Source organism: Falco punctatus (genome assembly GCF_963210335.1).
Source record: "Falco punctatus genome assembly, chromosome: 5".
NCBI classification, from domain to species: Eukaryota; Metazoa; Chordata; class Aves; order Falconiformes; family Falconidae; genus Falco; species Falco punctatus.
The window spans coordinates 9,640,359-9,655,008 of NC_137584.1; the positions used below are offsets into that span (position 1 = coordinate 9,640,359).

Genomic DNA, 14,650 nt, shown 5'->3' on the forward strand with positions numbered 1-14,650 from the left:
ATCTTGTGACTGAACTAGTCTTGGTTTCCTGTGGTTCTAAAGTAGACTGTTGGCAAGGAAAATCTTTGTCATAAAGCACATGCAACTGCCTCTTTTTCTTGTGTAACAGTAGGGTGAAGAGGATATGGCAGAGCCTTAAGGCAGTAGTGGTGAATTGACTACAAGTGCCTCACTCCACAGCTGATGATCCTGCTCATTCACAAAGAATCTTGACCTGGGAAAATTTCCTTGAATCCTTGGGCTGCATAGGCAGTTAACTGAAAAGTTTCAGGGCTGTTCTTACGGCCTGAGGCCAGTGGGCTTGGCATTTATCCATACCACTGAGTACTTTTGCTCCTTATAGAGTAGCTACAAACCAGTTTGCATATTTAATGTAGTTTGACCTGTACTGACTTGTGAGCCAGTGTCTGATTGGTCTGGGCCAAACCCAAGCAATTGGAGACATTTGTAGCTGCTTCACGGTTGATCCCAAGGAGTGACTGTGATTTAGTGCCCAGACCCCTGCCCTGGTCCTGCTCAATTCACTAGTACAGATGTAACCTTGGTCACATATAAAGAATGGTTAACCAGAGCAGTAATGAAAGTATTAACTGCCTCTTTTGGTACTGATAGTTCTTGGTTTTCATGTGTATGTAGTGCTCTGGGCATTGCTGGGCATCTATGGTTTTACTTTTCATGTATTCAGAAATTTGAGATCTGATTATATTACCTGCTTTATCACAATTCTGTGAAATATAAAATGTATCACCGTTGCCATTCTTTGATCTAATAATGATATGGGGAACTGTTTGACTAATGTCTACGTATCCATGCATGTAAGCATTATACTCTGTTGCTTTGTTGTTGCATGAGTAGCAGTTTAAAATTATTAACATGGAGCTTTAGTTCTTGATGAAAGATATCCATTTTATTAAAGTAGATTTCTGCTCCTGGACCTTCTTGTCTTTTAAACTTGGAAAAAAATTACTGCAGACTCTTTGAACAAGATTCTGTTAGTCAAATTCAGAATTTTCTGTAAGATTTGGGTAAATTTGTATGTAAATTTTTGTTTGGCATTTTTTTGTTTGTTTAGCTGTAGTGGGTAGCAATATCCTTAAAAATACTACTGTCTTGCAAGTGGTGGATAAATGTTTAACTGTAGACTACAAAAAACCAAGTTGCATTGGAGAAGGTTTGTATGTTTGCTGCTCTTCAGTTAATAGCAATGCTTGTTAAATGTGAGGTAGTTTAGTCCTCCATGGAAGCTGCCTCAGTCTTCCTGAATTTCTCTCACTAGGTATAAAGTGAGAAGCATACATTTGGGCTTGAAAGTTGTATTGCATCTTTTTGCTCTGCTTTAGTTTGACATATTTTTGCTCATCTATATTGTAGGCTACTTTTGTATGTATTTTTCCCTAATTTATGGCAGAATGAGGCAATTACTGTAGTAAGTTGTTCATATAGCAGGTGGTACAGTATTGACATAAACTTTCCTTCTTGGAGAAGTGTTTTAGTTTATGAACCCAATATAAATGCTGTGTCTCCTTTTTTCTTTCCCTGTTTGGTAGTGGATACCCTATTTTCCAGAAAACTAAATGGAAAGTACAGACTTGAACGCCTTGTTCCAACTGCAGTCTATCAACACATGAAGATGCACAAACGAATTTTAGGACACTTGTCTTCTGTATACTGTGTAACTTTTGATCGGACTGGCAGGCGAATATTTACTGTAAGTACAAGATCTTTATTTTTTTTATTTTTTTTTTTAAAGTACAGATAGCAAGTCACCTAATTGTTTCTAAAAACTAAATATACTGATCTTATGTATCAAGAGCGCATACATGCTTTATTACTGTTAATGCTCATGTGCTTTTTAATAACCATGTTTGCATGTTAAAAATAGTTTTGGCTTACATGTCTTAAGGCTGGATGTGATGGTGATTGCTGGTCTGTGTGGTTCAGTCAGAAAACTGAGGTTATTTTCAGTCAAAGGGAATTGCCCTATGTAGATTCTTTCCTCTGCACTTGTGTTTTCTAGAAAAAACATAAGCAAAAGAATGGACCACCAACACAGAATTTCATTAGGAAGTCGGGCAGGACAATCAATGTGTAATTAAAGATTATTTGACTATTTTATCTTAACTTTATTAAAATTTAAAGCATGACTACTAAGTTTAACAGCCTGATGATACACTTAGATTTGGTACATCATGTTGAAGGAATTAGAAAGCTGAAAATTCACGTGATGTATTGTAATATATGTTGGGTCACAAGGAATTGTCTTCATGAGTTCCCAGGAATGTTTTTGTACCGGTGTTCTTAATGTTTTTAACTATTTGCCTTTGTTTTGTTGTTAAAAAAGTAATGTTGGATAGATGTCTGAAGTCAGGACTGAAATTGCAGGTTTCCCAAGGAATGGAAATTACAAAACCAGATAGATGTGAGTGTAATTTCAATTCCTTGGCAAGTAGTCAATTTTAGTAGAGCCAAACATCTCATGAATACATACCTCATGCCAGTCTGGGACAGTTTGGCTGCATTTATTTCCTTGCCACAAATACTGGATGTAATTGATACCTTTTGTGGATCCAGGAGCTTGGCTGTGTCCTTTCTGACATGGTAGATACTTCTACCTGCATTGTTTGAATTACGGTTCAGTTCTACTTCATGTATTGCAATCCTAACTTGTAAAATTCTTTCAAGGTGGTTGTAAATATAATTTGCCCTTTCACTCACATACGTTTTGCTTTGTTGCATGGAAGCATGTGTGGTTGCAGGAATGGGACACTTGTAGCGTTTTGAACACCTGTTTGTTTACTTCAGGCATAGCAGACTTCTTTTGTACTACTTTAGCCGTCATTGACAAGCAAAGTCCCTCAACAGTCATAGGCATTAAATTCTTATGACCTGTAGTTTATGCATGATTAACCTATCAGGAAAAGAGCTCTCTTGTGAGTTTGTTCTATATGTGATACAGCAGAATGGATTAGAGATTTTTATGTGTACCAAGTATAAAAATCACCTGTGCTCACCCTGTTCACCTCTAAGTAAAAACTTGTTTGTGCTTTGTAGATGAAGTGTGTAGAACTCCTTGTTAAGGTCTCCTGATTATTCATTTTCCTAAAACTTTCCCATGTTCCTAAAACCTTTCCTTTTCCAGAGGTTAACTAAACTTCCTCTTGGGTGCATCTGCAGTGATCACTCCTTTTTGCACATTTGCTTGCTTTTTGCAGTCTGATTTTAAAAATGAGTAAAGAGATGAATTGTCTTGACAGTAGCAGCAGTTTGTTTCCAAAAGAAAAGCAGAAGAACGTGAATTAAAATGGGGGGAGCAACACTGCTTCTGCAACCCCAGGGCTTTGTTGGCAGTCCTTTGCTGACAGATGCACTGGTGTCCTGGTATGATTGCTTGAAGAAGGTCTCAGTTGAGATCATGGTTACTTCAAACTAATGTTAAATAGAGTGGCCATATAAATTAATTGTGACTAGTGAATTTTCATTTTGGGGAGCCTGGGGCAGAGCTTCTTACCTCTGCATTCTCAGGTAAATCCAGTGTTGTTTGTTTAGATGTTTCAGTGGTTGTTGGCAAATGGAAAACCAATGGGTTGTATTCCACATTCCAGTAAAATCCCAAGTTGCTGTAGCTGGTGTGATGTAGTCAGTGGATAAACAGTCATGAACTGCCTTGCAGTTGTGTCTGTATAATGAAATGGTGCCAATTCTTTTCAATCTAGACCACTGCAATTTCTAAAGTCTCTAGTGTAGTAAATAGAACTAAGAATTCCTGATAAAAAACTTCATTCCAGACACATCTGTTGCTGGCGTGTAAATTTGCATGCATTGATAGGGAATCATTCTTGTTCTGTTTTTACTCTACAGCCTCCAGCATTCTGTGACATTAGCTAGGTAAGAGGTTGGTTTAGGTTTAAAATTGGTTCTAGAAGATGCATTGTAACTGTTTCCTTTTCCTCCTGACCTTTGAAGGATTGAAAGCCTCTAAATTCAAGTTCTGTTTATATTCTGCTTCGAATTAAAAGGAAAAGAAAGTGGTCTCAGCACATTTTTGAGTCATTTTCTTCTGGAAGATGTTATCTTTGCTAGGAAGAAGATGCTTTTTGGAAGAAGTTTGCCTAAAGGCAGTGAAAACAGGATGTTATGCAGTTTTCCTGCTAGCTAGTTAGTAGATCTGTATTGGGTTTGCATGGCCAGGTTTTGGTAGCGGGGGTGGCTACAGGGGTGACTTTTATGAGAAGCTGCTAGAAGCTTCCCCCATGTCTGATGAAGCTAATGCCAGCCGGCTCCAAGATGAACCTGTCACTGGCCAAGTCTAAGCCCATCAGTGAATGGTGGTAGCACCTCTGGGATAACATACTTAAGAAGGGGAAGTAGTTGCTGTGTAACAGCAGTTGCAGCTGAAGAGAGGAGCAAGACTATGTGAGACCAACAAGTCTGCAGACACCAAGGTCAGTGAGGAAGGAGGGGGAGGAGATGTTCCAGTTGCTGGAGCAGAATTCTCTGCAGCCCATGGTGAAGACCATGGTGAGACAGGCTGTCCCCTGCAGCTCATGGAAATCCACGGTGGAGCAGATATCCACGTGCAGCCTGTGGAGGACCCCACACCAGAGCACATGGATGTGCCTGAAGGAGGCTGTGACCCCATGAGAAGTCTGTGCTGGAGCAGGCTCCTGGCAGGACCATGGAGAGGAGCCCGCACGGGAGCAGGTTTGCTGACAGGACCTGTGACCCCGTGCTGGAGCAGTCTGTTCCTGAAGGTCTGCACCCCATGGAAGGGACTGACACTGGAGCAGTTTATGAAGGACTCTTTCCTGTGGGAAGGACCCCACACTGGAACAGGGGAAGATTGTGAAACGTCCTCCCCCTGAGGGCAAAAGAATGGCAGAGACAATGTGTGATGAACTGAATGAAACGCTCCGTTACTCCGTGTCCCCCTGTGCCGCTGGGGTGGTGGTGGGGTGGAGATAATCAGGAGTGAAGTTGTGAAGTTAAGTCCAGGAAGAAGGGAGAGGTGGGGGGAGGTGTTTTAAGATTTAGATGAGTGTTTTTCTCACTCCACTAGTTTGATTTGATTGGTAATAAACTAATTTCCCCAAGTCGAGCCTGTTTTGCCTGTGACAGTAATTGGTGAGTGATCTCTCCCTGTCCTTATCTTGACCCACAAACCTTTCATTATGTTATCTGTTGCCTGTCTGGCTTTGGGCACCTGGCATCCAGCCAGGGTCAGTCCACCACAAGGTCATGCAATGACTGATTCTATTTGTATCGTTTTACGGATTTCACAAGAGATTTCTGAAGATCAACCTCTTACCCTTTTTTTTCCCCCAGATATATAAAAATATTTTAATACACAAATTGTGTTTTCTTGGTAATTCAGATTTTTTTAATTAATTACAATTAAAGGCATCTTTACTTGCAAAGACACAGCCTATTGGCCATCATTGAAGAAAACCTAATTATTTTTGAGACTTTGTATTCTGGATCTCTTGAAAAATGTGACTTGCAGAACCCACACAGAGTAATAGAAAAAAGCATTGTCTTCTCTGGTTCCTGCACTGCTTACCTTTCTGACTGCAAAGGAGGATGGCCAACTCCGTGTCCCCCGCCTTTATCTTCCTGTCTTCTCTGACATTGCTCCTTCTAGGGAATAATGAAGTGTTGTGTAGTACTCTGCATAAGATTTCCAACCCAAGATTAATTGGTAAATTTCTTTGCAGTTTCACTTCAGCCCACAAATGTGTGTAATTGTAGGAAAGTGAAGCACTTTTACTCTACCTTGGCAATGCTATCATCAGTTCTGTCTTGGTGCTGAACTTGTTCTGGGATTCACTTCTGAGAAAATGCTTTTTTATAGGCACATAATTCATAGCAGTTGTAGATGCAACCTTGAAAACATGAGCTGTGGTGTAAGCTGGTGCCTTTGCTAGCAGAACTGCAAGAGTATTTTAAGAGTTGTGAATTGTCACATTCAGTTCAGATAGAATTCCATGAATTTATTTGGATTTTAATACTGTTATCTTGCCAAGATGCTACAGAATTTACAGTTTTAACTTGGTCTTTTCTTTTTCCTTTTTTTCCCTTCCTTTTTTCCTTGTTGAGATTTGCTAACAGTCTAATTTTTTTCTGCAATGGAGAGGTACAACACATGCCTCTATAGCGATACTGTAGACAACTGGTAGGGAGCAGGCTTGTTTTTTAGTGATCACCTTTCCTTGGTTTGCTGTTACTAAACCCACCAGGTGGCATTAGGTTCCAGAACTAGCTGTTCTTCTCTTTCTGACCATTTTACACCTTTTAGTTGTCTATGAGCAGGTTGCTCTCCATCAGTTACATTCTGAAGCAGCATTTTAGGGGTCTCATAATGCAGGGTTTGGTTTATTGGTTGACAACTACTTTTTTTCTTTCTTTTTTTTTTTTTTTTTTTAATGCTTTGAACTATCTGTTCATCCAGTAAAATGGCTGCAGGCTGTAAGCTTACTGAGAAGTCAGTAGCTTATTCATAATATTGATCTGTACAACGTGAGAATTGCAGAAGCATGTTTTGTGTAATATGTATAGCTCTGTAGACAGAGTTGGTTTTGGGGGTTTTTTAAGTTGTGCAGCTCCAAGAAAAATGGGTTTGATGTTTCTCAACTATGATGCAATTAATATTAATGGCTTAGTTCTATTTTCATGTGTGTACTGCTTTGAGAAAGAGATTAATCCACATTTGAGCGATTTCAACCCTCTAGTATTTTGGAAGTTCTGGGTTCCCTATTCCCTTCTACTTTCAGGTGTCTCTTTTTGAGCAATTCTGTTTCACACACGCATGCGCCGCCCGCCCTATGTGCTGCTTGGGGTTTTTTTGGTGGTAACTGCACTTTGGAGGAGAATGCACAAGCTTCTTCATACTTTTAAGTCTCGCATTGTGGTAACAGTAGGATGGAATGAGCTGATACTGTTATTCAGATAGAAATTGTATCAAGTAGATGTAAAGTTTGAACCTTTTTGATGTGTTAGGTAACACAAGTGCAAATTTGAATCTGGAAACACAGGAACAATTAGTGAAATAGTTTACTGAGTTAACATGGGGGGGGAACCCAAATCTGAGCGCTTTATACAGTGCTCGTATGTTTAAGGAAGGAAAGAGATTAAAATGGAATCTGCTTAGAACTTTATAAGCAAAGTTTAGAAGAAAAAAGGGACCCTTTTTTTCTCTAAACTGCTTATAAAGCCCTAAACAGCAAGTTTGCTAGTTCTGTTGAAAAGGCATGTTAACTTGTTCATTGGAATTGATTTGAAAGTACGCATTACAGAACTTGTTTACCAAATTTTTTTCCTTTCTTTTTCCTTTAGCTTCTCAGCAACTTAGTAGAAGTGAATTAAATCAAGCTATAAGTGAAACTAACCTGTGTGTGTATGACTGTCAAAAACATTCAGTGACTGAGCTAATAATTTAAGTTTTTTTTAACAAATAACACTGCGTTATTTGTTTAATATTGTTATTCATTTAATGAGTCTTAGTTCAATGGGTCTGAAGAAAAAAAAAGATCTAGAAGGAAATGGTCATTTCAAGGGTTTGATAAAATTTTTAATAGAAAAAGAATAACAGAAGTTAGAGTATCGAACACTTGGTTTTCATATTCATGCAGTCTAAAATGATGGGGCAAAGACCAAAGACTGCACATGCTTATTAGTTTGCGAGGATACACTTTGAAGAAGTTCTAAGGTAATTCAGGAGGACTTCTGAGGTTCAAGCTGAATAATTGGATTAATACATACTTACTTTGCTGTGTTGTGGTTAAAATGACTACCAAAGCCCTAGCTTAGATGAATTCAAGAGAAATTACAGAATCTGTTTCATAGTTGCTGCTAGAATGCTCCAATTTATTTATTTTTATGGTAACTCCCCAAGGAAATTGGAAAAATTGAAGATTAATGCTCAGGAAAGAGTTGTGGTGCTGTCCAGAGCTTTGGAAAGTGATGCCTGTTAGTAAGGTGCAATGGCATGCTTGAGGTTTAGAACTCCTAGTGTAAAAACAAAGGGGGGATCCAATTATCATGCAGTTTTGTCTATTTTTTTCTTTGGATCCTTTAACTGCATTAACAGAGTAACTTACCATTAGAACCACTTTATCAAGGGCTTTGATGGTTTCTGACTTGTCGAGGTGCTAAGAGAGGGCAGGGCAGAGGGAAGGTTTTTTTTGTTGTGGATACTGTGGGTTGTGAAAAGGAGAATAAGAAGCAAATACGGGGTAAACTTTCTCAAAAGGGTGACCAGCCTGGTGAGGAGAGTGTTAGAGTAGGAGAGATGTGGGAGGGAGACAAGAAGTCACAGTCACATGAAGAAGCAGTGGACTAGGTGGGTAAGCAAAGAATGTGAGGCGATATAGATGGTAAAGCCCCTGAAAACAACAAAAAGGGCTGAAGAGGGCCCACCCCAAAGTGTACGCACGTAGATCGTGGAGTGTATTATGGGGAAAGCTTTCACGCTTTGAGAAATCAGCCTGACTATGTGGAGAAAAGCAGGAGAAATTGGAATTCTGTGGGTAGTTGCAGGGGTACAGTCTTACTGGGATCAAAGAAGTGAAGTGGCATTGAATAGCTCACAGGACTGCGGTGCTGCTGTGGATGGGTACAGACTCTTTAGGAGGGGCTGGCCAGGATGGCAAGGAGTGGGAGTTGTCCTTCATGTGGGAGAGTAGCAGGAATGCATGGAGCTCTGCCTGGGGACAGGTGATGAGCCAGCTGAGAGAGCTCATGGGTGGGTTAAAGGGCCCATCAATGTGGGTGACATTGGGGTGGCTGTCTGCTACAGGTTTCCTGATCAGGAAGAAGTAGATGAGGCCTTCTTCAGGCAACTGGCAAAAGCCTCTGCTAGTCCTCCTGGTGGACTTGAACCACCCTGGTATCTGTTAGATGGGGGATGCGGCAGCATGCAGGCAATCCAGGAAGTTTCTGCAGTCATGCCCTGATGACAGCTTCCTGGCGCAGGTCACTGGGGAGCTGACAACAGAAGACACTCGCTGGATCTGTTAGTTACAAACAGTGAAGAATTGTTTTTGGATGTAAAAGCCAAGGGCTGTCTTAACTACAGTGACCATGAGGTGACGGAGGACAGGATCCTGTGAGGAAGGAATGAGGCAAAAAGCAGGATCACAACCCTGGACTTCAGAGGAGCAGATTTTGACCTGTCTGAGGACCTGCTTGGAAGAATCCTGTGGGATATGGTTGGGGGGAGAGAGGAGGGGTCCAGGACGATTGGCTGTTTTTAAGTGTCATCTCTTCCAGACTGAGGAATGATCCATTCTAATGTGCAGGAAAACAAGCAGAGGTGGCAGGAGGCCTGTGTGGATAAGCAGTGAGGTCCTGACAAAACAAACACAAAAAAGAAGCATGCAAGAGGTGAAAGCAGGGACAAATAACTTGGGAGAAATACAGAGCCACTCTCTGGAAGTTCAGCGATGGGGTTAGGAAAGCTGAAGACAGCCTGGAATTGAATCTGTCAAGGGTTGTGAAGAGCAACACAAATGGCTGCTGGAAGTATATGGGCAGCAAAGGGAAGACAATGGAAGATGTGGTCCTGCAGATGAGTCGGGCAGGAGACCTGGTGACAGAGGACATGGAAAAAGATGAGATGCTTGACTGTCGTCTTTGCCTCGGTCTTTAGTGCCAGACTTGTCTTAAGGAGTCCCAAGTCCTTGAGACCAGAGGGAAAGTGTGGAGCAAGGCAGACTTGTCCTTGGTGGAGGGGAATCAGGCTAGGGAATATTTAAATGAACTAGCGATCCGCATATCCATGTGCGCTGATTTGGGCTGGGATAGATTTAATTGTCTTCGTAGTAGCTAGTATGGAGGGCTATGTTTTGGATTTGTTCTGGAAGCAGTGTTGATAATACAGGGGCTGTTTCCATTACTGGTGAGCAGCACTTACATGATGTCAAGGCCTTTTCTACTTCTCACCGCATCCCACCAGTGAGTGAGGCTGCAGGGATGCATAAGGAGTTTGGAGGGAACAGAGCTGGGACAGCTGATCCCAACTGACCAAAGGGATATTCCATACCACAGGATGTCATGTTGAGCATATAAAGCTGGGGGAAGGAGGAGGAAAGGGGGGACATTCACAGTGATGCCATTTGTCTTCCCAAGTAATTGTCATGTGTGATGGAGCCCTGCTTTCCTGGAGATGGCTGAACACCTGCCTGCCCATGGGAACTAGTGAAAGAATTCCTTGTTTTGCTTTGCTTGCATGTGTGGCTTTTGCTTTATTTTATTAAATTGTCTTTTATCTCAACCCATGAGTTTTCTCACTTTTATTCTTCTGATTCTCTCCCCTACCCCACCACGGGGGGGGAGTAAGCGAGCAGCCATGTGGTGCTTAGTTGCTGGCTGGGGTTAAACCATGACACCATGTTGGGACCTGATGAGAGACACTGGCAGGTGACACTGTGAGGCCATTCTCAATTATCTTTGAGAGGCCATGATGATCAGGAGAGGTTCCTGTGGACTGGAAGAGAGTAAATGTCACTCCTGTCTTCAAGAAGGGCAAGAGGGTTGTTCCAGGGAAGTACAGACCATTCATTTTCATCTGTCACCTAAGAAGGTGATGGAGTAAACCCTCCTTAAAGCTATTTCCAACCATATTAACAGTAAGAACGTGATCAGCATTGATCTACGAAGGGGAAGTCGTTCCTGTCCAACTTGATAACCTTATATGATCAAATGACTAAGTTGGATGAGGGACAGTAGTAGATGTTGTTTTTCCTGACTGCAGCAAGGCTTTCAGTGCTGTCTCCCGTAGCATCCTTACTGGCAAACTGATGAAGTACAGGTTGCATAAGTGGACAGTGAGACTGAAAATGGCCAGGTTTGAAGGGTTGTGATTAGCAGCACAGAGCCCAGCTGGAGGACAGTCACTAGGGGTACCACAGGGTGTGGTGCTGAAGCCAGTACTTTTTAATGTTCTCTGTAAGGTCCTTGGTGATGGGACATTGAGTACCTTCAGTAAATATACAAAAGGTTACAGGCATTGTTGATACATCATCCTGTGTGACCTAGTCTAGCTGACCCTACTTGAGCAGGGGGAGTGGACTAGGTGATCTCCAGAGGTCCCTTCCCACCTCAGTGATTCTCTGGTTCTGTCTGTCTGTCGCTGTTCAACTCTGCAGGCTTCGGTGGTTTTCCCTGGGCTGGCACTGTAGCAGTTTAGCAGCTAAGAGAAGGTAGGCATGTACCACAGAATCTCAGCATGGAAGTTTTATGTGCAAGTAGAGATAGTATATGTACCATTGCTCTCCTTACCCAAGAGGCAGAAAATACAATTATTAACAAGCTGCCTTACTATCTCTTTTGTCAAATAGACATGTCCCTGCAACAGACACTCTTATGACCAAGTTTTTGAAGTAGAAACTAGCTGTTGGCTTGCTATAACTAACCAAGACTGCACAAGGGAGCGGTCCTTTGTTGAGTATTGAGGCTAAATATTTAAGAGCCGTGCTCTTCTGTAACGCTTATTGCTCACACTTGGTGTCCATGGAGGACCAAAGAGAAATCTGAAATCTCAAATTGTACTTTTCTGTTTGAGGGAAGAGGGACCTTCTCTTAATAGAAGTACTTGTTTAAAATGAGTATGCAATGTCAGAATTTGTTTGACAACCTTAATTGGAGGCTCGGAAGTTTATTCTAAGGTGGAAGCATGGGAGAAGTTGTCTTGCCCACATCTCTGCATTCATGGCTGCACCTGTTGAAGGGTTGGGAAGAAAGACAAGTTATGGCCTTAAAGTCATGCCCACCTGAGGAAAAGCAAAAGCATGATAACTGGTAAATCAAAATTACCTACCAAGGTACTCCAGAAATCAATGACACAGTAAAGTTTTAAGTTACCTTGATTTCACGTGTCTGGAGTCCCCCTGCAAAATGTTCTGCTGGGTTAAAATGTTACTAATGCTCCAAAGTAGCCTTTTTGCTGATGCTGAAGATGTGTTGCTTCTGTAGAGAAGCAACCTGCATTTGTGATCTGTAGAAACATGTGCCCTGTCAATGTACGTAAATACAGTCAGCTTTCTTTTTAGTGTTTAAAAAACCGGGGCTATAGTTGTCTCTTGTGTTAAAGAGATAAGTGTCTTGTCAGAATTGATATAAATAATAAAGGAAGAGTGAAACTGCTGTGGGTAACTGGCTGTGAGCCATAAACAACTTGTTCACTAAACAACAAATAAGCCTGAGAAAGTCGACTGGTTTGCAGGGTGTTGTTACAAATGAGAATGGATGTATAATTGTTAGGTAACTGCAGGTATGCTGTTCCCCTCTTCCCGGGTACTAGCTTTAAATCTGAACTAATGTAATGAGTAAAATTTAGCTACCTTTTAAATTAGAGGACTGTTGTTTTGGTTTTTTTTTTTTTTTTTTTTATAGCAGTAACATAAAAGAAGTTAAGAAAATAAATTGTTCGTCAGTATTAACATAATGTGAACAGGCTAGTCAGCATTTATTAAAAAAAGGAGAGGAAAAAAAAAGCTTTCTGAATCATTTTATGCATTCCAATAGCTGCAGTATGTATCTGGGTTTCTTTTGAAAGTGTTTCCTGGAGCATTTGCCTAGCACTGGTGGGACAGCTCTATGTCACATATAGTGTGTGTGTCAGTGAGCACTTCCCAAGCTGGGTGTTGGAGTCCTGGGACTGGGCTGCCCAGAACAGTAGCTGAATGGAGCTGTGGCAGTGTGGGATTTCTGTAGTTATGTGAATGTAGACTAAGGAGTGTACTAAGTAGGGAAAATATGTGTCGCTTGTTTACAAAAGCTGCTTTTGTTGAAATGTTGAAAATAGTAGTGGTAGCCTCTAAATATTTTTTGAGACTTTCGGTTGTTAGATGCTTACGTTCACTGAATGCTTACCAGTCTTTTAAAAATCTGGCTGTTTGTGCCTGTACCGAATGGATACAATTTTTATAAAAGGTGGAGGAAAGTATTGCCCTGCCTTCTGACTGTCTTCAAAGAATAAATGCTAGGTAAACTTGTGCAAAGACACTGTAAATAGATGAAAGAGGAAAAAACAGATGAAATTTTATAACAGTGGTGTCACTTTGTAACTTGCTGCAGCACCTCTGTGTGTCCAGTACCAGATAAGTGCTCCAGATGTTAAAATCCAACATCCAGCTTTGTATTGCTTCTGAACCTAAGCAAATTAATGAAATATTTCCAGCAAATCTCAGCTGTCAGTGCCTTTGTGCAGTGTTCAAATATTATTGTGCTGAGTGAGGTGCAAAGATACTCAGACTTTCAGGGAGGTGCAGGAATGCAATGAAAAAATGAAGGACTGAGTCTGGAAATTTTTGCTAGGGCTGTGAGTTTGTTGTATACAGGCAAGCAGCTGTTACAGTGATGTGGGAAGACCAGCTAAATGTGAGTTGAATATGAATAGGTGAAGCCTCTGAAGTTTGTTGAGAAAGAGTGATCATTTTGGTGATTGTTCATGTGAGTATCAAAGCAGATTTATAGTACTTCGACTTAACGGAATAGCTGTTCATGCAGGCTCTTTACCTCATTGTTACTGTGCTACGTATACTGCTAATGCTGATAGGGCACGAAGATAAGGAACGTAAGTGGGTATAATGCTAAATGGCAAACACTGTACCAATTCATGATTCATTTTAATGTTTAATGTAAATTTTCATTTTAATGTTGCAACTCTGGTTTGTGCTAGAGTTTTTGGGAAAAGTGTCTTACTGAAGAGCATAAATCCAACTTGCTGGAGGATTTGTGATCTGTATTACAAACACATCATGCTTTGTATATACTGTTGAGAATTAATGTAATCCTGTGTTTTGAATGCAGTGTGGAAAAGTGTTAAAAGCCGGGGACGGGAGGGCATGTCATATGATACTTACCTGCACATGCTACTAGTTCTGTTTTTCAGTTCATTGTGTTAGTTAACTGTAACATCAACAGCTAATGGTATGGTTGAAATTTCTACCTTCCAGGGATCAGATGATTGCCTTGTAAAAATCTGGGCAACAGATGATGGAAGGTTGTTGGCTACCCTGAGAGGGCATGCAGCTGAAATATCTGACATGGCAGTGAACTACGAAAACACCATGATAGCTGCTGGAAGCTGTGATAAAATGATCAGAGTTTGGTGCCTTCGAACTTGTGCACCCTTAGCAGTTCTGCAGGGCCACAGTGCATCTATAACATCATTGCAGGTAGGTTTTTGCTTTGCAAACTCACCTGAGCAATAAAGTACATAATTTGACTGAAAAAGGAACCACCCAGGAATGTTCTGTGTAATAAAAATGCGTGCCTGTGAAGTGAGAAGGAATTTTCACAGTATGCATTGTGAAATAACACGTGTTTATTGTCAAAATGCGTGACCCTTGAAACATGCCAGACATAATCCTTGTTCAAAAAAATTGCATGATGCACATGGGCAGTTCTGTTTTGAAGTATCGTTCCTTTCCAGGCTGTGATTCTGACTGCAGGTCCACTGAGCAAGAACTGCAGTCACTGCTGAATACTTTGGTTTATTTCTGTTTCACGTTGCATGCTGTTGCACAACTTGGGTTGTGGGGAGGGAGAATCCAGAGTGCTTTGCCAAGTAACCCAGGAGGGTTGTTCTGAAGGAAGAGAGTGACTCTGAGCAGCATTGTGTTATTTTGGTCTTCATTGCAATTTAGTTTTC

General features: G+C 41.1%; 1 protein-coding gene across 3 annotated transcripts in view; it reads left to right on the top strand.

Annotated features, from left to right (window-relative positions):
* Nucleotides 1–14,650, top strand: part of PHIP (PHIP subunit of CUL4-Ring ligase complex) — a 118,531-nt gene that overhangs the window by 20,261 nt on the left and 83,620 nt on the right. For all 3 annotated transcript variants that reach the window (XM_080388125.1, XM_080388127.1, XM_080388126.1), the window contains exons 7-8: nucleotides 1,548–1,708; nucleotides 13,953–14,174. In XM_080388125.1, the coding sequence (XP_080244251.1) occupies nucleotides 1,548–1,708; nucleotides 13,953–14,174 (383 nt within the window). The remainder of the gene's footprint in view (nucleotides 1–1,547; nucleotides 1,709–13,952; nucleotides 14,175–14,650) is intronic.